At 41.1% G+C, this 25,255-nt stretch overlaps 1 protein-coding gene and 1 pseudogene across 3 annotated transcripts; one reads left to right on the top strand and one right to left on the bottom strand.

The window, feature by feature from the left end:
* On the top strand, positions 1 to 22,083 carry KCTD7 (potassium channel tetramerization domain containing 7). 3 transcript variants are annotated; one of them, XM_016138533.2, is made up of 5 exons: positions 1 to 380; positions 2,967 to 3,136; positions 6,315 to 6,493; positions 6,921 to 7,293; positions 17,020 to 22,083. In XM_016138533.2, exons 1-5 carry the CDS (start codon positions 237 to 239, stop codon positions 17,021 to 17,023), a joined length of 870 nt encoding a protein of 289 aa, XP_015994019.1. In that variant the 5' UTR covers positions 1 to 236; the 3' UTR covers positions 17,024 to 22,083. The 3 variants fall into 3 exon arrangements, with proteins under 3 accessions (XP_015994019.1, XP_036081770.1, XP_015994018.1); XM_036225877.1 differs by lacking the exon at positions 17,020 to 22,083 and adding an exon at positions 13,822 to 14,341; XM_016138532.2 differs by lacking the exon at positions 17,020 to 22,083 and adding an exon at positions 10,096 to 10,760.
* Positions 22,084 to 24,212: 2,129 nt separating this feature from the next.
* On the bottom strand, positions 24,213 to 24,331 carry LOC118607359 (annotated as a pseudogene).
* Between the last annotated feature and the right edge of the window lie 924 nt (positions 24,332 to 25,255).

Below are 25,255 nucleotides of genomic sequence, written 5' to 3' on the forward strand. Positions count from 1 at the left end.
CGGCAAGTAGCAGGAGGCGACCACGTCAAGCCCGCGGCCCGGAGGTCTGAGCGGTGGGTGGCTGGCCAGTCGGTCGGCGGAGGGAGCGGTCGCCCCCCGGCACGCGCGCGTTGCGCTCTTCGCCCCTCTGCCCAGCAGCTCTGCCTCGTCACTGTCATGCCAGGTGCTGCTCCGTACTAGCGCCGGGTACGCTGCCCGCCTGCCCAAAGCCGCACCCACTGCCCAGAGCCAGAGGGATGGTGGTAGTCACGGGTCGGGAGCCAGACAGCCGTCGCCCGGACGGTGCCATGTCCAGCTCCGACGCCGAAGACGATTTTCTGGATCCGGCCACCCCGACAGCCACGCAGGCGGTGCACGCGCTGCCCCTGCTGACCCAGGAGGTACCTGGACTGGGAGGGCGCGGGAAGGGAGCAGGAGGAGAAGCAGGTGCTGGGCGGAGCTAACCTTGGGATGTAAGCCCCACTGGGTTTGAGGGTCAGAGGTCGGGCTGAGGTGGCGCCAGAGGGGCTGTGCTCCCCGGCCCTCCTGCCCGCCTCCGCCCCCGTATAATGTACCAGGTGTCTCTTCCCTGCCCCAGAGGTCACCTGGCTCCCCAGCGCCCTCGTTCCAGCACTTACTGCCTGCACGGTTGCTTTACTCTCACCCCTCTGTCCCACCCTTACCAACTACAGAAGGAAAGGTAGGCCGTGGCTAGGGGAACTAGGAGCCCCAAGAGATGATGTGTCTTCTAGAAAATCCAAAAGAGGACTTGGTGGTTGCCCAAACCTAATCTCCAGCTTCTCAGAGAATGGGGTAAGGGACTGTGTGCAGATAAGAAGCAGGACAGCTGGTAGATGTGTCCACACTCACCTGACAACTCCCTTTTCCTCACTAGCTGCTGTACTGTGGTGCATGGTGGCTTCCACTGCTCTTACTATGTATGACAGCATCATATTAACACCTGAAATGCCCTGCAAGAGAAGAGAAAAGAGGAGGGCACTACTGGGCACTGAAGACAGAGACTAGAAAGGAGGAGCTAATATGGGAGCATGTGACCTTTGGACACCTAGGAGAATGGGCAGAGCCCCAGAGGGGTGGAAAGGGACTGGATGAGGGTTTTGGGAAGCAGATGGTGTCATCTGGAGGTTGGAGCCCATACCACTAACATCATGGGACACTTGTGAAAATGAGCACAACTCGGGAACTACTCTTTGCAATTGGGGGGGGGGGGCATTAAGAGACACACTGTTTTTTGTTTTTGGGGGTTTTTTTTTGTTTTTTTTTTTTGTTTTTTTGTTTTTTGTTTTTTGGTTTTTTTGTGTGCACTGTCATTGGGGAAATGATGTGGTTTGAGGTAAAAAGCACAGGACCCAGAGACTACAGGCCAGGACTCCAGTGCCAGCACTCCCACAGATTACATTGTCCATGTGAGATCTAAAACTGTTTTTGATTGCTTTTTCCTCTCTGCCTCAGTCCTTCCACCTTTAATGTGGAGCAAATAGTTAAATTGCTATGCTATCCTTGAGAAAGGTTTAAAGAACTCCAGAAATGTAAAGTATTATTATCCTCAAATAATATTCGAGTCCTCGTTATGCACATAAAGTGGTTTTAAAGGAGCTATAGAATAAGCAGAAGGCATTTCCTGTCCTTTGGGTGCAGAAGAATAACAATACATATATACACGGAACTGTAAACACTTATCTATTTCATTCATTCATTCAATGCATATTTAGGACTTTACTATGAGTCAGGCACTGTTCAAGGTCATGAATAACTTTTATTTAATGTATTTGTACCTTACTTTATTTCACAAATAATTCAAAAGTTTAGAAAAAGCACTGACTAGATACGTAGACTTTCACTGGAGCCAGAGAGATGTTGTAATATTGAAAAGTATGCACTGGGACAAAATTTTAGTTAATCTGGAGGAGGATTGTGAGAAATTAGAATTGGCCTCATTTCTTTCAAAATCACATGAAATGAAAGATGAAGGAAGGAAGGAAGGAAGGAAGGAAGGAAGGAAGGAAGGAAGCAAGGAAGGAAGGAAGGAAGGAAAAGAAAGAAAAGTCTTGAGCATTTTAGGAAGAACCTAGAGCTTCTCAAAGCAAATTTAGTACATCATTCCCTATTCTTTACCCACCCTGGCTTCCAGAACCTTAGCTGGACTGGAGACTAAGCTCACTCTACAGATTAAGAAGGAACTGTTCAACAAACATCCACAAGCCCTTCTGTGGGTGGCCTCATGATTGGTGAACAAGATGTTCTGCCCTCAGAAAGCTTAAATTCTAGTAGGGTGATCTGACAGAAGAAATAATTGCCAATGTATTGTGCTAGGTACTACGATAGAGGAGAGTGCGGCATACAAGGAAGGCACAATTTTGGAGGAAGTGTTTAGTTAACTCTGTCTTGGGGGTTGGCAAGGGACAATACAGCAGAAATGCTCACAGAGTAGGGGAACTTGACTAGAAGCTCTTAGAATGAGTGGATGCTGCTAACCTATATGGTGCCTTGATGTGAATTAGAAAAAGAGCAGACATCTGGGATAGTAGATCACTCTCACCCAGGTGCCCTTGTGCAGGAAACAATGTATACCACCATATGGCGCACTTGTATTCGCTAGATGGAAAAAGGGAAAGTGGTAAGAGCATTTGGACAGAGAATTCTCGACAGCATGAGCAAGGGCATACAAATGGTAAGTTCAAGAAGTGGAAGGACAGTGAAGACATCAAACTCTAGAGCAGAGATAGTAGGATTGGGGTGGAGAGACCTGAGGAGAGGAGCTATGGAGTAGGGGGTGGATAGAACTTGACAACTGATGAGCGTGGGGAAAAGAACGAGAGAGAAGAGTGTTCGTAAAGACTCCTGGCTTTGGCTTTGGGTGACCTAGTGAATGGGAAGCCATTAATCAGATCCAGGAAGACTGCAAATGGAGCAGCCCTGGCTCTCATTCCCCTTGCCTGGCTGAACATGCAGCTGTTCCTTTCCAGTTTCCTGAGGTTGTCCCTCTTAACATTGGAGGGACTCACTTCACCACACGACTGTCTACTCTGCGGCGCTACGAAGATACCATGCTGGCAGCCATGTTCAGTGGGCGTCATCACATCCCTACCGACGCGGAGGGCCGGTACTTCATTGATCGGGATGGCACACACTTTGGGTATGTTTCTCCTTCTATGATCAACTAGGCACAAGTCCTAGCAAGTGAGTGGCCTGGGCTTGATTATGGGGCTTTAGTCTCTTCCATAGTATCTAGAAGAGATAACGTACTGATAGAATCTAATAAATGTTCTTATTGAATTGGATCAAAATTCTTAGTTTCTTTCCCAGAGGAGACAAGGACAGCTGGAGAAATCCCATGTAACACACACTGGCTGGATGTGATGAAACTGCTTCTATCCTATGCAGTTTAACCATGAAGTTGTCATCTATGTGTAGAGGAATGGGCGTGATCCCACCTAGAGGTGGGAGAGTTCCAAAACAAGTTCTCAGAGAATACTCTCAGATCAGATTCTGGAATTCAGCGTTGCCTTTACAGAAAAATCGTGGTGTGTGGCAGTGATTCCTAGACTTTTTTCAGGGGTTTAAAACAACGTGAGGGAAGGGCTAGCATAGCATTGCCATCCTTAACCTTGCCAAGAAAAGTCTCAAAAAACAAAACAATCTTAAATTATTACTGTTATTTTAACACTGAAACATGAAAAGACACAATTTCAAAAATAGCCCTTCCCAAGAAAGGACTTCTGATAACCTTACACATACAGAATTTAAAGACTTTTTGATTTCAGCTTCTTTGTGAAATCAGAAATAATTAGAGCTACCTCATAGGCCTGTCTGTCATGTGGATTAAATCAAGAGCCTTGGTATGACCCCTGGCCTGGTCTTTTCAGAGTATATTGCTGAGCTCTTTTCCCCTTCAGTCTAACTTTGGAAATGACTAAAGAACTAACATGGTCCTTGACCTTGAACAAAATGACCTAGGAGGCAGAAATGCTCTAACCACTACATCGCTGTACAACGTCCATGTAGGATTTTCCACATTGGGAGAAGGGTCATTTTATCCTCAGAGAGGAGCCTCAGGTCAAATAATTTGCTTTGAAGCATCTGGGCTATCAGCTCTTTCCAATGATGAGAAAACAAAGTGTCACATCGCTCTGCAAAGCTATAAAAAGGTTTTTGTTTGCAGGCAGTTTAGGGGAGAAAAGTGCTGATTCCAGCTGGCAGCTCCCACAGGACTCTTAGCTAGGCCTTGCCTCGGGGGTATGTTGTTTAGAGCTCACCAAGGTTTGCTTAAGATCCTAGAGCAGGGGTCCCCAACCCAGGCAGGTCAGTGGCCTCTTAGGAACTGGGCCACACAGTAGGAGGTGAGTGGCTGGCAAGCAAGAGAGGCTTCATCTATATTTGCAGCCACTCCCCAGTGCTAACATCTCCACCTCAGCTCCACCTCAGATCATAGAAGCATCGGTCCTTGGTGCCAAAAAGGTTCAGGACTACTATCCTAGAGGACCAATTTTAGAAGGAGTTGTGGGAGGGAGAATATAGTTTGGCTGTGGGCTGATGTACTCTTAGCCAGGTGGTTACACCTGGTAAGTGGTAGAGCCAGTCAAGGATGTGGTAGAAAGCGAGATACTGTGACATTTATCCTCAGACTACTAGGCTCCAGTGGCCTGTGATTCATTAGCAGCAAATGAAGTTGTTGAAAGACTCAGATAAAGTAAAATAGGCGTTTAGGGCATTTGGTGGGGTAAATTTCTCTGTTGGTATGCCTCACATATTCTCCCACAACCATGGAGGCCTGGGCCTCCACTTGGGGTGGTTTCCCATTGTGATCAATGCAGAGTGCTTTTGGACTAAAGTCTGGACCACTGTGGATGTGAGGTTGGAGTTACCATGTCTATATCTGAGCCCCTGGCTGGCAGTGGTTCCTTGAACAAGGGTGTTCCTTAACCTCTTTGAGCCCCAGTTTTTCTTTATTTATAAAATGGACATACGGACATTATGGGACACTTATCCCATAATGTAATTGAAAGGATTCAATGGGATAACGCATAAATAGTGGCTGACACAGTTAATAGTGAGGGCTAGCTGGTGTTGCATTATGAGCATAGACTAACTATGGAGGTAATGGCTTGATCTTATGGTTTACTCACACATCCTTACAGAAAAACCCTTACCGTATCTACCAGTGATGGATCTGATTACTCTTAGCACTAAAGAATCTAAAAAGAATTCAAGGAACTGAATTTTTATTTTAAGAAAATACAATATGTGATTTTATTCACTCCTGGAACCAATTTGTTCAGGTGTTAGGATGAGCCATTTGATCTCCATATAGCTACAGAATAATACTAATGACAAGGATATATAGAAGATGCCTTCTACATTGTTAGTGGGAGTGTAAATTGCTACAACCACTTTGTCAAATATGCACTATGATAGAACAACTCTACTTCTAATTTTTACCAAGAGAAATTGGTACACATGTCCACAAAAAGTCTTGTATAGGAATGTCTATCAGAGCTTTGCTCATAAGAGCCCCAAACTGGAAACTTCAGATGTTCATCAACAGGAGAATGGGTAAATAAATTATAGTATGTATATTCATACAGTGAAATGCTACATGGCAATAAAATGCAACAAACTACTGTTACATACAACATAAATCCTCAAAACATTAGGTTGAGGGAAAGAAGCCAGACACAAAAGCAAATATATTGTATGATTCTACTTATATGAATTTCAAGAAGAGGCAAAACGAATCTTTATTGATAGAGGTAGAAATAGAGTGGTTGCCTCTGCAGGGTTGACTGGAAAGAGGCACAAGGAAACTTTAAGGGAATGGAAATGTTCTATACCTTGAGCTACATGGTGGTTATATGAGTATATTCATACTTAAGAAGTAACTGAATAGTACAAGTAAGATTTGTACATTTATTAAATATTAATTATATCTCAATTTAAAAATATATTAAGAGCTGGTAATCTTTCCATTATTCCTATATATACCTAATAATAACAATACCTAATATTCTATCTAATAATAATTGTAATAATAATAATAATACTGTTATAACAACTGCTAACATTTCTTGAGGGCTTACTTCGTACCAGATATTTTCTAAGCACTTTTTGTATACTAACTCATTTAAACCTCTCATGACATTATGGAGTAGTTTTCTTATTTTTCCCCATTTACAGATGAGAAAATCAAGGCCAAAAGGTTCACTTACCCAAGATTACACAGCTGCTGGTCCAGTTCCAGATTCTGTGCTCTACTCACTATTTGACACTGCCCAGGTCGATTATCTCCTCACCAACCCTCTTTCCTTTCTGCTCAGAGATGTGCTGAATTTCCTGCGATCTGGGGACCTGCCACCCCGGGAACGTGTGCGGGCTGTGTACAAGGAGGCCCAGTACTATGCCATTGGGCCCCTCCTGGAGCAGCTGGAGAACATGCAGCCGCTGAAAGGGGAGAAAGTACGCCAAGCATTTCTGGGACTCATGCCCTATTACAAAGGTGAGGGGTCAGCTGTCCAGGGTAGTCAGGGTGTGGGGAAGGAGGCTGCAAGGCACCTGTCAGTGCTTAGCTCTCCACCAGATCAGGTGTATTACTCGGGATAGGAGAGAGTCCTACTCCCCTTCCTACCCTCCCGTCTTGGTCACTGGGAAGACACAAAGGGAGTCTACCTCACATGTGACAGTCATCAAATCACGTTTCAAAAGGACAGTCCTCATCCTACTGCATTGGTTTCCTTTTGCTCTGGACATCCCTGTTTAAGTTTGTGTCCTGCATAGGCTCACAGAGTCCCTTTCCCCAAGAATCTGTCCCTTTCCTCTTAGATCCTGCCATTGTTGGAGCTCTCTTGGTGCCCTCCCACTGCCTTGCCTCACTCCCCGCCTTCCAACCCCCACCTCAGTGATGGTTGCTATATTCACTCCCATAGACCATTTGGAGCGGATTGTGGAGATTGCCCGGCTGCGTGCAGTACAGCGGAAGGCCCGCTTTGCCAAGCTCAAGGTCTGTGTCTTCAAGGAGGAAATGCCCATCACCCCCTATGAGTGTCCACTTCTCAACTCTTTGCGCTTTGAGCGGAGCGAGAGTGATGGGCAGCTGTTTGAGCACCACTGTGAAGTGGATGTATCTTTTGGGCCCTGGGAGGCTGTGGCTGATGTTTATGACCTTCTGCACTGCCTGGTCACGGACCTCTCAGCCCAGGGCCTCATCGTGGACCACCAGTGCATCGGGGTGTGTGACAAGCACCTCATCAACCACTACTACTGCAAGCGCCCCATCTATGAGTTCAAGATCACATGGTGGTGAGTAGTCCTGGTAGGAAACCAAACCCCTTTGGGGAAGGTATCCATTGCCCTTGGTGGCTCTGGCAGTAAGATCCCTGAAAGGGCTGCTGACTTCCCCAGAACCTGCTGAGGTGAGGACTGAGTCTGGAGGCACAGCTCCAAGCACACAGGTGCAGCTTGGGGTCAGGCTCAAGGCTTGTGGCCCACAGGACTTGGTGCCTGCACTCACCTGGCCTTTCCTCCAGACATGGCAGTCTTTGCCTGAGGCTGATGGGGTCTGGCTTGCCAGGACTTGACCAGGAAGTCCAGAGAAGTTTCGTCATTTTTCTCAACCTTACAAGAGTGTCTGCCCATTTTAGAGCCACATTAGCAAACTAATGTAGGAATAATCACTTCCTCAATCCTGTTCAGGTATTCTTTACTTGTTCTCAGTATATAGATATGAACACAGAACATAATGGGGGATTTGTTCAAGTAGCTACTCACAGCCCCTGGCTGAAGAAGGAGCCTCTTCTTTCCCTCTCCCCCAGGCTTTGTTTTAGGATGTAAAAGACTCTTCCTCTGAAACATACTCTTTACCACTTTTTGGAGATAGAACCATAGTTGCCAAAACCATGCACCAGGTTGGCCTTAGAAAAGCACAATGTTTACAGCCCTGCTTTGGGCCTTGGCTTCTTCTATTTTCCACCAACCTTCCTTGCTTGAAGGGTTATCTTCTCACAGGGCTGGAATGCAAATTTCAGAGGCACCTTCTGAAAAATCCCTAGTCAAGCAGGCAAGATGCCTGGGTCTGTTATCTTCAAGATGTACATCCTTTCTAGAGGCTCAGAATACCTCTTCGGCTGCTATTTCATGTGGCAGGATTCAGATTGTGGTAAATCTCCTTGGTTGGGAACCCCCTCTTTTTTTAAACCATGTTGCTTTATCCTGCTAACATTCTCCTTCCAGGAGAGTGTCTATCCTGGGGAAGTAAAGAACAAGCTGGGTGAGAGGCCCAGCTATCCCAGGAGCTATAGGAAGACAGCAGCAGACCTCCATTATGTTTTACAACCCACGTTTCAGAGAAAGAAAAAGATCCGCAAGGTTCTGCTCCCACTACATTTCCTTCTTGTTCTGTCTGCAGCCTGGGGCAGCTAGGCAGGGAATGGACATGCATCTCCCAATGGAAGGACTAGTAATTACAACGGAGTATTTCTTGTGCTGCAGTAGGGTTTCTCCCTGTAATCAAGATTGTACTTGACTTTTCTGGGGTGTCCATGTAGGGAGATTTTTTATATATGAAAAGCTGATGAGGACCACCTCACTGGTCTTAGTCTTACAAGACCAGAGTGGTGAAGTAGGGCGAGGATGAGCTACAAATGGCTACATCCTTCTAGGGAAGAGAAGGCCAAGCCCTGGGACCTTGACTGAATTTTTTCACTGGGCAGTAACCTCCTGGCAGTGACCTTGTGTGGGAACAGAGATTCCAGGGCATGGTTTTACATTCTTATACTGTATTACATGGGTAGAGCAGAGATACAGACTGAGATCTAAGAGGAAAGGACAGTCAGTCATCCTGGTTCTGAGATTTGTGTTCTGTTGTTCTCATCTACAACTGGATCATCACTTGGAACTTAGCCCATCAACATAGCTCTTTCCTTGTTCTAACAGTAAAGTCTTTCATTTAAGTTGCTCTGATTGTTGTTACTGCCTAAAGTTCATTTTTTAACAGACACCATGGCAAGCTATTCAGGAGAAAGTCAGTATGAGTAGAGAGCAGTTAAGAAAGCCCAATGCTTTCAGTAATGTGGCCCTGACCCCTTCTCTTTCCTACCCCCAGCATAGAGCATCACAGCACTTGGTTATTTAGAGTCCATACATTTAAGACAGGGAGTGGCTGGTTTGCTCAAATGCAGGTTTGCTCAAAAACAGTCCCTGAAGACTTGCTTGGAGCAACAGATGCTGGATAAAGCACTGTCTGTGTGCCTCTTGCTAGAGATACCCACTTTCTCTGTCCCTCTGTGAAGTTCTCAAGGAGATATGCTCTGTACCATTGTGGGGAGACAAGGCTCTGGCCAGTAGACCAGGAAAAGCAGGGATGTGTCCAGCTTAGAGCTCTTTCTATATGGAGTAAAAGAATTCAGTGGCGCAGTTTGGCCATTTTCTGATGAGAAGCCAAAGCTAGTCTGAAAAGTGCTGTTTGATGTGGTGGTTTGGGGTAATGGCCTCCAAATAAATGTCATCTCTGAGGAAGTGACTTCTCGTGGGATCCTTTTTTAACTCTACATGGCCAGGCCCAGAGCATAAGAAGCGTTGGGTCAGGAAGAGGGTTCCAAAGGATGAATGTGTCTTCCTGATTGAAAGGAAGTATATTTTCATAGAATTCTTGTGCACGATGCCAATAAATGCCTCTCATCCTGACAAGGGACTAAATTCATTCTGCCATGAGACTGGCCGGCAGTTATCAGTGGGTCAAAGTGCCAGCCTTTGGGGCTTCCCTTTTGATTTTGGGTACCTTTTCTCCCAGGTGCCATGCTCTCTGATTGGGAAGATGAAAGTTTTAGGAGATAGGACTGTATGGTGCAATGCTAACCATAACAAAATTCAATGAAAATGAAAAACTTAATGGCAAAAAAAAAAGATAGACAAAACCACAGCAAAACACATCACACCATTCCAGGTGGAGGAATTCTTTGGGTAATGCTCTAAATAGAAGAAATAGAGGAATCATCACCATCCTTATTCTACCTCTGGTTAAGTCACCAGGCCGTCTAGTGCTTATCATTTGGAAAGCAGTCAATTGTGCTCTGAAAGCTTCTGTTCTTTTTTCCTGGGGTTTAGGATATTCTGGGAGCTGTCTGAGCCTTGTGCCTCAGGGTGATCAGGTGTTACAATCTTCCTGTTCTGAGTTGCTCCTTGGAAGACTAGGAAGTTGACATTTCAAGCCACAAAGTGGGTTGAACCTCAGTGTGTGATCTGAGTCTAAACTGAATCCTGAAGAGGTGAAGATAACAGAACAAAAACTACTCACATTGAGCATTTTGATTCCAGTTAGAATTTCAAATATCATCCTTCTTCATACCCTCTGTCTATATTTGGGTCTGATATAAGTGATTGAGCTTTCTTGGGTACTATTTTTGCTGGAGCTCTTTCATGAAGGTGGCACCTGCTTTATGATCCTTAAAAGGGAGGCTTTGTTCATCAGAAGCCAGAGTATTGGGAACTGTGGTGGGAGAGGCACTTTTGGAATTCTGGAAGAAACCTATATGTATACATATGTTAATTGGGGGAAGGGTCAATTGGCAGGGGGTTGGAGGAGGTGGTAACAAAGACTGGGTATAGGAACAGGCAGTGCCTCTGCAGTGTGAGAGGTTACTTTCTGTATGGTGTTGGTTTGTGTACATGGAATAACACTTCCTGTGTTCGTTTGTTACCTGTCTGTGAGCACTTTGGTGCATGGAGCCTCAGTTCCCTCACATAGCATTAAAGTCAACAATGAGAACCTGGGTGCTGTGCCTTTTTCTTTTTTAGAGGCTTACTTTCATCCTTCCCCACTCCCCCCATTTTGCCAGCAAATATGTCTTGATTTCTACTTAAAATGTGATGTGTTTGGGGTGCCAAATTAAATTAAATAGGCTCGTCTCTGAGATTAGCAGCTGAACTGCCCTGACGAAGTTGACAGCAAGTGGGCCCCATGAAGGTCTTCCAGTAGTTACTCTAGCCTTGTCTCTGCTCGAGGTAGGAGTCTGCCCACCTAGCCCAGGCAAACAGCTCAGCCCTTTTCTGTTGAGAGATCTCCAGGGAAAGAAGATAGCACAATTGCACGGTCATTTATGTGGCTTACAACCATGTTAGTAATTCTGACAGAAATTCCTCCTGTCAGATCACTTAGTAGGAGATAAGTAACTCCAAGCTTCTGCGAGCCTCGCTGGGTCAGACCCTGCCTTGAGGAAGATGATTGTAAGTTGCCCTTCCTCTGAAAGCAGAGTTTGACACCTTTCTGGCTAGTGAATGTCCTCATCAAGATGCCCCTTGGTGTCACTTCAAGAATTAACCTAGAAGGGTGAGTTCTGAAGTGCTAGGGATCTATGCCACCCTCCAACTGCTTCCCTTAAATCTCTGATTATTCTAACTTTCAGATAAAAACACTGCATCATCTATGCCAAATGTATTCCTTGACTTAATTACTATGCACATACTTACACAGTAATAATATACTAATAATACCTTATACGTTGGAAACTGAAGCTCATAGAGGTATAATTTCCCCCAAAGGCACATAGCTTCTAAGTGGCAGAGCCAAGATTCACACCCAGAAATCCTCATGGGTATTCAACAGCAGAGCCCTCTCATTTAGGAGTGCAGCATTCCACCTCTGAGGCTCAGGGCTTCACCCTGCCTAGCTTGTAAAGATTTGAAAAGCAAATACTCTAGAAGAAATATTAGAAAAACTTTCTTAGACATGTACGTCTTAAGTAGCTCTGAGCATTAAGGAAATAGGTGGGATCCCCAATGTCCACTTGATGGAGAAGGTCCCTGCTTATGGGACAGTGAGTGGAGAATAACTTAACAGGTGAGTAATGACTCCTTGGCTGGACAATGTGGTGGGATGATCCAGGACAGCCTGAGTTCATCAGACTCCTGCAGTCTACAGGTCTCATTACACTGGTGTACTGTGCAGTTTGACCATGTGGGGAGGTATGCCCAAGGGTGATGGCCCTCCTTCAGGGCCCTCTGGCAGGAAGAGAATAATTGATACTCTAGGTCAGGGAACATTACCTGCCTGGCTTGGGGCTCATGGCCCTTGGACTCTGGGTCTCTACCCGGCCTGTGTATTTTTTGTTGTCGTTTTGCAGATGACTTTTTAGCTGGCTTTACTTACTTTTCATTTTGATTTGTTTAACTTATAGCCTGTTTCATTAGCCTTTATTTACTTACCTTTAACTTTCTGTCTGATTCCTGACTTATGTTTCTCCTATCTTATACTTTGCTTTCTCTATTTTTTAAACTTTTTTTTTCAGAGTTTATGCATCTGCTTTATTTTTTATTTTATTAAAATTAAAAAAATTTTTTTCAATTACAGCTGACATTCAATGTTATATTAGTTTCAAGTATACAACATAGTGGTTAGACATATAACTTATGGAGTGATATGATAAATCTTGCACTCACTTGGCACCATAATATTGACAATGTTACCTATGCTGTACTTTACATCCCCGTGACTATTTTACAACTACCAATTTGTACTTCTTAATCCCTTCATCTTTTTCACTCTGCCCCATAAACCCCCTTCCATCTGGCAACCATCAGTTTGTTTTCTATATCTATGAGTCTGTTTCTGTTTTGTTTATTTGGTTTTTCAGATTTTACATGTAAGTAAAATCATATGGTATTTGTCTTTCTCTATCTGATTATGTCACTGAACTTTATTCCTAACATATCTTTTAAGTAAAGCACACATATGAATAGAATGTCAATGAAGATAGTTCTTGTTCTGAGCAAGAGAGATTATGTGCTTTTTTTTCTTTAGTCATTTCTACAATGATCTTACCAGCTGTAAACATTAGGTACATAATTTCTCCTTTTAGATGAATATCTTCTAAAATCTAAATTCAAAGAAAAACTGATAGTGTTATTATCAAAATTGTAGATAATCCAGCCGACCGAACTTTTACCTCCCCCTTCAAAATGTCCCTCCTGCCACTTCCTACACAAACTAGTAGTAAGTACAGGGCAGTTCAATTCCTAGACTACTTAAGGACTTCTTCCCTCACATACTTATTCTTCCTGAGGGATGACATAATCTAGAGATCCAGGGATTCTACCTCCTCCAACTACTTAACACCAAGTAGGTAGTTGTGCAGCAGGAAAAACATCAGGAAAGACTGAACTGAACCATCTTGGACCATCCAGAGCACTCCATAAAAGGGGCCTGTAATCAGATTATGATGCACCTTTCCCAGCCTTCTGTGATCTCAGTAGCAAGCTGATTCACCCTTTAACAAACTGTGACTTTTAGAGGATTCTCCTAATGTATCACAGACCCTGAGTTTTCCTATATCATATGATCTTGGCAGATGGCCCGGCTCCAGTAGATCTTTAGAATAGATGTATCAATACTTCTCAGTTATTACTAAACTCAAGAAATAGAACCCCAAAGCACCACAAAGCTTAGAGCTTGACCTTCGTTAGAAGAAATTTACGAGTTGAGTCAAATCTTTATTCCTTTGTTATTTTTGTAAAGAGAGTGGGGATGGTATCACGACTAGACTTAAGTGCCTAGAATGTGTATCAGCCTCTATAAATTCCTTTATTAATGTTTTTCAACATTACATCCTGATCACCAGTTGTGCCCCCGCTTATTCTGCCAGCCCATCTGTATGTGCACGCGTTGTGGGTACTTCCCCTCCTCACTATGTCAGTTCCACCTTCCCACTCCATTCACAACTGTCCCCTCTGGCATTTTAAAGTGGTTGGCCACTTGTGGTCATACCTCACTGGCATCTGGTAGCCAGCCATGAGAGTGACACTGTACCCAGGCTTCCCTCTTCTTATTTCAAACAGGTAAATGCATTTTTGCATTGAGGTCCGTGGCTTTCCATTTCAACTTTCTCATATGGCCTGCTAGGATTTGGAGAGAATTTTCAGGCCCTGTCTCTAGGCTCTGTATCCACCTCACAATAGCAGCAGAGGATGCCCACAGGAGTGGACAAGTTAGCTTTACCCTCTTTCACCCCAGGAGGAGTATCGATGTATTTTTCCTGGAAACAGAATTCACCAAGATCTGCCTAACAGAAATATGAACTTCCCTGGTGAGCTGATCACATCACTACCTGCTGGAATGAGGATGGTGTTCTTTACTTGACATTCCCACAGATCAAGGTAGTATGTATCTGCCTCCAGACATATTCCCTCCATGGAATGTACCACCCAATGGCTTAATATTCTTCAAAGTGTAGCTCTATTTGGAGACACCCATCAGTCCAGAGAGGCAGAACATTGAGGAATCCCCTCTGTAGTCACCTGCAGATAAGGGCCTAATATCTGAAATATACAAAGAACTCATACAACTCAATAACAACAATCCAATCAAAAAATGGGCAGAGGACATACAAATGGCCAACAAACATATGAAAAGATGCTCAGCATCGCTAGCTATTAGGGAAATGCAAATCAAAACTAAAATCAGATAACATCTTATACCTGTTAGAATAGCTGTTATCAACAGGACAAGTAATAACAAGTGTTGGAAGGATGCAGAGAAAAAACCCTTATACGCTGCTGGTGGGACTGCAAATTGGTACAGCCACTATGGAAAACAGCATGGAGGTTCCTCAAAAAGCTAAGAATTGATCTACCATGTGATCCAGCAATCTCTCTACTGGGTATTTACCCCGAACACTTGAAAACCCATATCCAAGAAGATATTTGCATACCGATGTTCATAGCAGCATTATTTACGGTGGCCAGGACATGGAAGCAACCAAACTGTCCTACAATAGATGATTGGCTAAAGAAGCCATGGTACATATATACAATGGAATATTACTCAGCCATAAGAAGAGAGGAAATACTGCCATTTGTGACAACATGGACAGACCTTGAGATAATCATGCTAAGTGAAATAAGCCAGACATAAAAAAGTTGAAAATCACATGATATCACTTATATGTGGGATATAAACCTAAAAGCAACAAATGAGCAGGACAAACAGAGACTCATGGAGATGAACAATAGACTAGCAGTTACCAGAGGGTGGGGGGAGGAGGTAGGAAGTAGGTGGGGTAAAAGGGGTCGAATATGTGGTGACAGAAAGAAGGCTAACTATGGGTGGTGAACACGCAATATATATGCCTTACTGTTGAATTGTACACCTGAAACTTACTGGAGTTCATTAACCAATGTCACCATAAAAAAATAGGAATAGCAAATATAAGAAGCAGGCACTAACCTTAGGGCTGAGATAGAGGGTCCAAGGAAGAATACCATTGAGCTGATACTCAGACTCTTTTGGAGAGGCTATGGCTATGGCTCACTAAATGGCATAGAAGTCACTGGAGTTCTGTGCTGTTGGAACTTCCTGCAAATCTACTCTGTAGGTTGATGGGGAAAATCTATTCATGTGAGATGTCTTGCCAGAGGTACTCCACCACAAAACCATCCAAGGGAAGTGCCGGGGAAAGCTGTTGGCCTCTTTGTGCTGCTCATCAGCATGCACTGCAGAGGCTGAGTGCTGGAGAAGCTGTATGTACTATGAGCAAGAAACCAGAACCAGAAAGGAAAATATCTTCCCTCTTGCAATGTTTCACAATGTCCTCTGCTAGCAAAGTTCAAATTTATGTTAATTGACAAAGGAAAAAATATTCAAAGGTCCTAACACAATTTTTGCAGAGACAATGAAGGATGAATGTGGAGCTGAGAGGCAGTCAAGAACTGGCACATCATCTATAAGCTCATCACTTTCAACTTTTTACTACTGCCCAGTCTTCTTATACTGCTTCTTCAGCCTCTATTAGCCATCTCAAACTTAATATACCCAAATGGAATTCTTTATTTCCCCTATGCACCTCAAATATCTTCCTCATTCCATCTTCTCTATGTCAGGAAATGGCAGCACCATCCATCCAGTCAATGAAAATCTGTTATCTTTGACTCCCCTCCTTATCTCACCTTTTACTTGCAATCCATCACCTAGTACTTGAATCCATATTCAAGATGTATCTTGAAAACATTCACAAGTTTACTTGTCCAGATCGCCATCATCTCTCACCCTGCATTACTACAAAGGCCTCTTGGGTAATTTGCTCTCCCCTGTTACTACTACCCTATTCTCCAGAATAGTCTTTTGAAAGGATGGACTAGATCCTACAGTATGCCTCCTTAAAACTCTTTGTGTTTAGAATGAAATTTAAAAGACCACGTTTGATCTGGTTCCTACCTACCTCCCCACATCACACCACCCTAGCCATTGTTTCCCATCCTCCACCCTGACCTTTCAGCCTGCCTCCGGGTTTTGTGATTAATATTTTCTCTGCCTAGAATGATTTTCCTCTAGACCTTCTCATTCAAGGCTGGCTCATTTTCATATTATTTCTTCCAACTCAAATGTCACATACTCAGTGACACCTTCTTTGACCACCTCATTTAAAGTATACTCCCATTACTGTCTACTACATCACTCTATTTATTTTCTTTTAGTGTTTATTTTTCCCAATGGTAATTATTCTGTTTATGTCTCTATTTCTTTTCAAATAGAGATTTGAAATCTGAGAGCAGAGATTTTGTCCCTATTGTTTGCAACTATATCCTAATGCTTAGGACAGTGCCTGTAAATAGGTACTCAGTCAAGGTCTATCAAATTATCTGTCCAGCATATGAACAGTAGCCCTCTTAGGACATGTTAGTATTACCATGCCCTGTGATTAGTCAATGGACAATTGCAACAACCCAGTTTAGGCAAGGTGACTAATGACCCAGACTCTTCATGAATGAAAGTTTGGGTCACCCCACCAGGTAGAGATTAATTATGGAGATTAAGTATGATTTAAGGAGATACATATGTGTGTCAAGTTGATAAGGGGTGTAGTTGTGGTGGTTAATTTTATGCGTCAACTTGGTTGGGTCATAGTGCCCAGATATTTGGTCAAACACTATTCTGACTGTTTCTGTAACAGTATTTTTAGACGGGATTTACATTCAAATTAGTGGCCTTTGAGTAAAGCAGATTACCCTCCATAATATGAGTGGACCTCATGTATGCAGTTAAAGGCCTGCATAGAACAAAAGGCTGACTTCTCCCAACCAGAGGAATCCTGACAGCAGACTGCCTTCAGACTTCATCTGCAATACTGGCTCTTCCTGGTTTAGCAGACTGCCTTCGGATTTGAACTACAACTTTTGCCTGAGCCTGCTGGCCTTCCCCAACAGATTCTGGACTCACCAAACCTCCAAAATCACATGATCCAATTCTTTGCAATAATTATCTTCCTGTTTATATCTACCTATCCTAGGATGTATGTACATACACACGCATATATATACATACAAACATACATACACACACATATCTAAAAAAAGATTTATACACATCCTAGGAGAATATATATCTATAATGAAGTCCAAAGGTAGCATACCACATATCTGCCACCTTACTATTCTCATTTAACACTCTTTTGAAGATCTGTTCATTTTCATACATATAGAGCTGTTCCTCCCCCTTTGAAATTTGATAGTATTACATGAAAAGTATGTTTCATGAAAGAACTTTTAAAAATAATTTCTGCTGAATTATGAGATGCACATGCCTCTATTTACCAAGAGATTAATAAGCCTTTCCCACATTTAGGCAAACACAGTTCTCAACTTTCTTCTTCTCGATAAGGACTACTTGGAAACCTAAGGAAAAAAATGTAAGATGGAAGTTTTGGGTTTACCTGATTGATTCTATAAATGTTTATAGATTTGGGTCATGATTGTCCACAATATGGTTTCACCGAGAGAGAATGTACTCCTTTGCATATCTGCAGATGTTTTCCCTGATTTTTGATACTATGGAAAATGGCTTAAATTATGTGGTTCCTAAACTAATTCTCACTTGGGAACCTTGTAGTCTGATAAACCCTTCTGCCATAACTATTTGACTACCTTCCTGAGGCTTTCCCCTGGGTTGCTTTATTGATAGGCAGCCTTTCTCCATTGAAGCAGAGATGGCCTTTGCCAGTTTAAGATTACACTGCCCTTAGAAAAACCAGAGAAGAGAGAGAGAGAGAGAGAGAGAGAGAGAGAGAGAGAGAGAGAGAGAGAGAGAGAGAGAGAGAGAGAGAGATTGAGAGAAGGAAATGGCAGAGAGCTCACATGCCTACTCTTGGAGCCAAGGGATAGGGTCACCAATGGCTAACCTATATGGACTAATAATGTAGGGATGTACAGTTCCCCAAAGAGAAGCTAGACAAAAAACACACACCCTCTACTAGTTTTGTAAAACTGTATGCCCTTTCCCTGTTCTAATAGGGACCTCTGTTTTCATTGGCAAACATTAGTCATAGACACATTATATGAGTTTAGCATAGATCCCTAGTTTCTAAAAGTCACAAATAATGCAAAAATAAGAAAAAAAACTTCCTTTGTGGAATAAAGGGAAAAAGAGGGGGATCACTTTAAACTACTTTTCTTTTTAAAATATATATTAAATGGTTTGATGTTTTTGATAAACTGAAATGTGCCTTATCATATAGCAAGTAGAAAAAGTAATTCTACTTTATGATAATGGTGCGATTTTACTATCACAAACCAGGTAAGTCTTATTAAGGAAGATTTATTTCTTTTATTGCTGCTAGAAATAATGGCTTAATATCATATAAAGTTAAAATTCCTGTCTTGGGCACACATTATTAAAAATTGAAATGAGATAAGTTGAGCATCAAACTATAGTAATGAATTATAAACCACTGAATAAAATAAGAATCCATGAATTTGTGTGGACACAAATAAATAAATAATTACATAAAAGGTAGAAAGGAAAGTTCTTAAATAGAGTAAAATGTCAGCTAATAAATATAGAAGGAATGATAGGGTTAGAAAATATCCATTTGGCAACTGTCATAATTACAACCAAGAATTCTTTAGCTGGCAAAATTATTTTTCAAGAATGAAAAAGAAATTAAGACATCCCTGGATAAACAAAGGCTATAGGAGTTCATTAGTAGTAGACCTGGTCTGTAAGAAATGCTGAAAGGAATTCTTCAGGTTGATAAACAAAGGACACTAGACAATAAATTGAAACCACATGAAGACCTAAAAAACACTGGTAAAGGTAAATACCTGGTAAATGTGAAATCAAGAATTATTGTACTTTGGTTTGTAGTTCCTTTTCTTCCTATATGATTTAAAGGCACATGCATAAAACATTAATAGTAAATGTGTTAATAGGTACACAATTTATAAAGATGATCTCTGACAATCACAAGATAAAATGAGAGAGAGAGAAATGTAAAGGAGCAGAGTACATATAATTTTAAATAAGTTGGTGTTATGCAAACTAAGTTGTTATAAGTTTAAGATGTTGATTTTAATCCCAAAGATAACCACTAAGAAAATAACCAAAAAATGTACAGAAAATGAAAGAATCAAATCAAATGGTAGGCTACAGAAACACAACTAAATACCAAAAAATTTAGTTATGGCCAAATTGAGGAACAAAAACATATAAAGTATATAAAACAAGTAGCAAAATGGCAGAAATAAGTATAAGTAATTAATTTAAGTATAAATTACTTCCAATAAAAAGTCAGTGGTTGGAAGAATGTATTTTCCAAAAAGTTTCATCTATATGCTGTCTATAAGAGACTCACTCTAGATACAAAGGTACAAAGAGGTTGAAAGAAAAGGCATGGAGAAATATATTCTGTGCAAACAGTAACCAAAGGAGAACTGGGGTAGCTTATATTATTAGGCCAAATAGATTTTACATTAAAAATGGCTACAGAGATAAGGATGACATTATATACAGAAAAGCATTTAATCCAACAAGAAGACACAAAAATTATAAGCATGTATACACATAATATATTTGAAACAAAAGGGGACAGAAGGGAGAAATTGATAGTTGTAAATAATAGAGACTTCACTATCCCACTTTCAATAACGGATAGAAGAACTAGAGACAATATCAATAGGAAAGAGTACTTGAATGATGCTATAATTCAGTTAGAGCTAACAAACATATACAAAACAATTCACCCAACAATAATGGATTATACAAGTGTACATAGAACATTGTCCAGAGTAGAACATATGTTAGGCCACAAAACAAATCTTAAGAAATTTTGAAAGACTGAAATCAGATAAAATATCTTTTCTAATCACAATGGAACAAATTTAGAAATCAGTAACAGAAGGAAAACTCACAAAAATGTAGAAATTAAAAACATACTCTTAAACATCCAATGATCGAAGATGAAACCACAAGAGAAATTAAAAAATACTTTGAGATGAATAAAAACAAAACATACAAAACCTTTGGAAAGCAGTGAAAGCAGTGCTCAGAGGAAAATTTAGTTTTAAACATCTACATTAAAAAAGAAGAAACAAATCAATAACCTAATGATATACCTTAAAGAAACTAGAAAAAGGAGAGCAAACTGAACTAAACTAGCAGAAGGTAGGAAATAAAGATTTAGTGGTGATAAATAAAATGAGAATCAGAAATCAAGAGAATATAGAAAACCAACCAAACCAAAACTTGTTTTATTTAAAAGATCAGCAAAATTGACAAATCCTTAGCTAGACTGACAAAAAAAAGAGAAGATTCAAATTGCTAAAATCAGAAATGAAAGAGGGGACATTGCTACTGACATTACATTAATGAAAAGGGTTATGAGAGAATACTATGAGCATATATGTACACCAACTAATTGAATAACCAAATGAAATGAACTAACTCTTAGAAACATATAACCTACCAAGTCTGAATCAAAAAGACAGAAAATTTGCATAGACCTATAACTAGTAATCAAAAACCTCTCAACAAAGCAAAACACTAGTCTTGATGGTTTTCCTTGGTGAATTTTACCAAACATTTAAAAAACTAATACCAAGCCTTTTCAAATTCTTCCAAAAAATTAAAAGTGGAGGGAATATTTTCCAACTCATTCTGTAAGGCCAGTATTGCCTTGATACTGAGCCAAGCAAAGACACTACAAGAAAAAAAACTACAGACCAATATCCTATATGAACGTCAATAGAAAAATCCTCAACAGAATACTATACTGAATTTAGCAGCATATTAAAAGGATTATAAAAGGATTATATACTGTGACCATGTGGAATTCAAGGATGGTTAAACAGGAAGAAATTGATCAATGTTGTGCACTATATTAGGAGAATAAAAGGGGAAAACTACTTGATCTTAATTGATACAGAAAAAGTTTGTGACACAATTCAACATCCTTTCATGGAAAAACACTCAACAAACTAAGAATAGAGGGAAACTACATCATTATAAGAAAGCCACATATAAAAATCCTACAGCTAACACTATACTCAGTGGTAAAAGACTGAAAGCTTTTCCACTAGGAACAAGAGAAGGATGCCCATTTTTGTCAATTCTATTCAACATAGTATTGGAAGTGCTAGCTAGAGCAGTTAGGCAAGAAAAAGAAAGAAAAGGTATCCAAATTGGAAAGGAAGAATAAAATATCTCTATTTGAAGATGATATGACCTTATATGTAGAAAATCCTAAGGATTACACGAACACACAAAACCTATTAGAGTAAGTGCGGAAAAGTAGCAAGATACAAAGCAACACACAGAAATCTATTGCACTTCTATACATTTACAATGAAGAATTTGAAAAGGAAAGTAATAGAATAATTTTATCAATAGAAGCATCAAAAAGAATGAAATACTTAGGAATTAAGGAGGTGAAAAGCTTGTACACTGAAAACTACAAAACATTGCTTAAAGAAATAAATGGAAAGACAGCTCACGTAAATAGGGTTGTTTGTTGTTTAGTTCTCAGAATTCTCTATATATCCCAGATAACAATGTCTTATCGGATAGGTGATTTGCAAATACTTTCTTCTATTTTGTAAATTGCATTTGTATTCTGTCGATTGTGGCCTTTGATGCATGGAAGTTTTTAATTCTGATAAGTCCAATTTGCCTATTTTTTTCTTTTACCTGTGCCTTTGTTGTCATAGTTAAGAGATTGCCAAGTCCCCTGTCATGAAGCTTTCCCTCTTTTTTTTCCCCTGAATTTATCTCTTTCATTTAGGTTTTTGATCTATATTGAGTTAATTTTTGTATATGGTGTTAGATAAGGATCCAACGTCATGCTTTTGCAAGTAAACTTTGTATTATCTATATTTTATAACAATAAAAATAAAATTGTTTTAAAATATTTAATACCCTGTCCTGATGAAAATAATCAGTACACTAGGAATAGCAGGGAACATCCTCAACATGATAAAAGATCATATATAAAAAACCCATAGGTAACATCATACTCAATGATGAAAGACTAAAAGTTTTTTCTCTAAGATCAGGAACAAGATAAGAATGCCTACTTTCACCACTCCATTAATATGTTTTCATTTTTCTTGGGTAGATTCATTTTATCTAACCTTTCTGGGAAATCTGACTCCTAATCAATCCCTTGGTCTTCTCTTTTTCCTCTTAGCTTCCACATTATTCCTCTTTTCTAGTTTTCCTCTTCTATTTTTTTTAACTTTAACCAAATTTATTAGTTTTCCTTTATTGCCTCTGGTCCAGCTTTGGCAGGGCTCTCTGGGTTTGTCTAGCCTTGTTTCTGGGCTGCTGTTGTAGCTGCTGCTGCTGTAACCGTGAAAATCTTTGCTTCTTTAAAATGGTTTTTTCTCTTCTCTATCTCCTTGATTCAAGCTAGGCTTGGGCCCTAGAGGTGGAGAGCTCAGTTTCCTGCATTTTCTTCCTCATTTGGTGCTTTGAGAACTGTCATCATGTCAGGTGCATGATGGGAGCTGCAATGTTTGCAATACGGATGAGATTATAATGATATTATAATTAGCTGAAGGTCATGCCCTACTAAAGACCGGTTTTGGCTTTTCCACTCTTGCCCAAGCTAAATAGGGGGCGGTCTGAAGAAAGAAAAAAATTTCCAAAGCCATATCCTAGGGGCAGATGGGGTGTCCCTGAATTACCTGTCCTGCTTCACTTCCTTCTTTTCTTTCATTCCTCTTCTTTCCTTTCTTTCTTCTTCCTCTCTCTCTCCCTATTTATTTCTCCTGTTATGACTGTACTGTATGCCATATACGGCATCCAGGTGAGGAATAGAGTGAAGAAATAAAATGGAGTGTGGACAAAAAAGGGGCCACATACTAAACATGACGAACTCAATGGAGGCCAGGATGGTGGGTCCTACAAACTCAGAGATTGAAAGTTACCACTTAGCAAGGCAGAACAGGTAGTACAGGGACACCCTCTCCCCCTCCAGGATATGGCTCTGGAAATTTTTTCATCCCTCAGACCTCCCCACTTTAGCCCCAGCTGAGCAAATAAGCCCAAACTGGTCTTTTTCAGCCTGGATGCCATCTTTAGCTGAGGTATGATCTTCAGCTAATTATAATATTATAATCTCATCTGCATTGCAAATACTGCAGCTCCTATCATGCACCTGACACCACGACCATTCTAGAAACACCATATGAAGAAGAAAATTTGGGAAACAAGCTCCCTGCCCACTGGGAGGAGAAAACGAGATTATGTCAGCACCATGTTTTCCCAGTCTTGGTCTCCAAGGAGAAAAGTTCATCTTGGCATGACTCACTCACTCTCTCTCCTAAGTATGGCTGCACCCCCACCCCCAAGTGTGTACTTTTGCTTTAGTAAATCTTGCACTTTCCTGTTTAGTGTTCATCTTGCCTTTGAATTTTTTCTCATGGAATAAGAACCTGATCACTGGAGCCCATAGCTTTCCGGCAACAACAGGATGGCCCGAACATAAAAGTCTGTAGCTAAAAATGGGTCATGGTAGGTAGTCATGTCCTAGCTTCCTTGACAAAGGTCAATCTTTACCTTAAGTGAGCCTGTCTATTGTCTTTTTGCACCTAACAGACCTCTGAAATGTCAGAGTAATCTTTTCTAGACCCCTCAGGGCACAACTGATGCAGGACAGGGCAAATTTCCCCAAGCGACTGGGACACCAAACCCTGTACCGAGAGTAGAAGAGTCCTTTGGCCGAGAGTGAAGAAAGAATTCAACACACATGCCAAAGTTAAGTCAAAAGAAAGTTTATTAGAAAAAGGAGTAGCACTCCACAGAAAGTGTGATATCCTCTTGGAGACAGAGAATGAGCGAGAGGACCAAGAGAGGCTTGGAAAGATAGTGGGGGGATGGGGGTGGATATTGAATGTTCAAGGAATTCAGTTTATATATCATTCTTTAGTTCCTGTGAGTTATTGTTGTTGTTGTTTTTAGACGCCTACAGCACCTGATATTCCTAGGTAGTCTCCCATCCAGGTACTAACCAGGCTTGACCCTGCTTAGCTTCTGAGATCAGACGAGATCAGACATGTTCAGGGTGGCACGGCCGTAGACCTGTGAGTTATTGTTTAAAAGACTTTGTTAACTCATTTCCTTTGATATGGACAACAGTGAGGAAGGGGAAGGGTATGTAGCATGAAAAGGTAAGAATATGTAGAGTAAAAGGCCTGCTGGCAGTTCCCAGCCTTTAAGCCATAGGTTTCCCATGGTTTAGCCATAGGGAATGACTCCTGGTTCCTGGTTCCCCTTCACAGGTATGGAGAATGGTCTGTTAGCAATCCTAGTAGAAATCTTTCTCTGTTCTGAAGATGTCCTCCTGGCTGACTGCAGGGCTGATCAGCATATTACGGTCTCTGATTGTGGCTTGATTAACATTTCTAATTCTCTTGCCTCCTCCTTACATTACAACCACAATACCAGAGAACAAGACCACAGAAACTCTCATGTTTACCTTGTTCCTCACATGCCATCTCTATGTGCTATAAATGTTCATTATTAACCATCCTGTACCCTCCAATGTAAAAGACGTGTCTCTCCACTTTACTTTTTATCCAATCCCCAAGATTTCCTTGCTTTGCTTTCTCCCACTCACTTAATCTACCACCAATGGATTTCATGTAACCCTCTTTATGTCTTTTATTCTAATGTATAAAATAAGCTACAAAACTGCCATTACCTGGATCATTTTATCAATCCATTGAGATTTTGCTTCTGGCAATTGTCAGTTTGGCTCAAACTCAAAAATTCTCTACAGGTTTGGACATTACTTAACATCGACAAGATTGACTACAGCTAAGCTGCTAAATTACTAAAACCAAATAGGTTGAGGCATAAGGAAATGATTCTATTCATTTTAACTGGACTGGTAACTTAAACTTTTGAGCTTTCTAGTCTTGCATCAATGCCTAGATATACATCAAAATTACAGATAACCTTCTGATTACCCCCTGAAGGACTAGGAAAGTTCATGTATCCAGA

Source organism: Rousettus aegyptiacus, unplaced genomic scaffold (genome assembly GCF_014176215.1).
Source record: "Rousettus aegyptiacus isolate mRouAeg1 unplaced genomic scaffold, mRouAeg1.p scaffold_m13_p_8, whole genome shotgun sequence".
Classification (NCBI taxonomy): Eukaryota; Metazoa; Chordata; class Mammalia; order Chiroptera; family Pteropodidae; genus Rousettus; species Rousettus aegyptiacus.

What these genes read in the sequence shown, in the direction of transcription:
- KCTD7 (XM_016138532.2), top strand. Translation starts at nt 237, where the DNA reads ATGGTGGTAGTCACGGGTCGGGAGCCAGACAGCCGTCGCCCGGACGGT. An exon ending in TGCCCCTGCTGACCCAGGAG is followed by an intron (nt 381 to 2,966) that starts GTACCTGGACTG and finishes GTTCCTTTCCAG; the next exon opens with TTTCCTGAGGTTGTCCCTCT. An exon ending in CGGGATGGCACACACTTTGG is followed by an intron (nt 3,137 to 6,314) that starts GTATGTTTCTCC and finishes CTTTCTGCTCAG; the next exon opens with AGATGTGCTGAATTTCCTGC.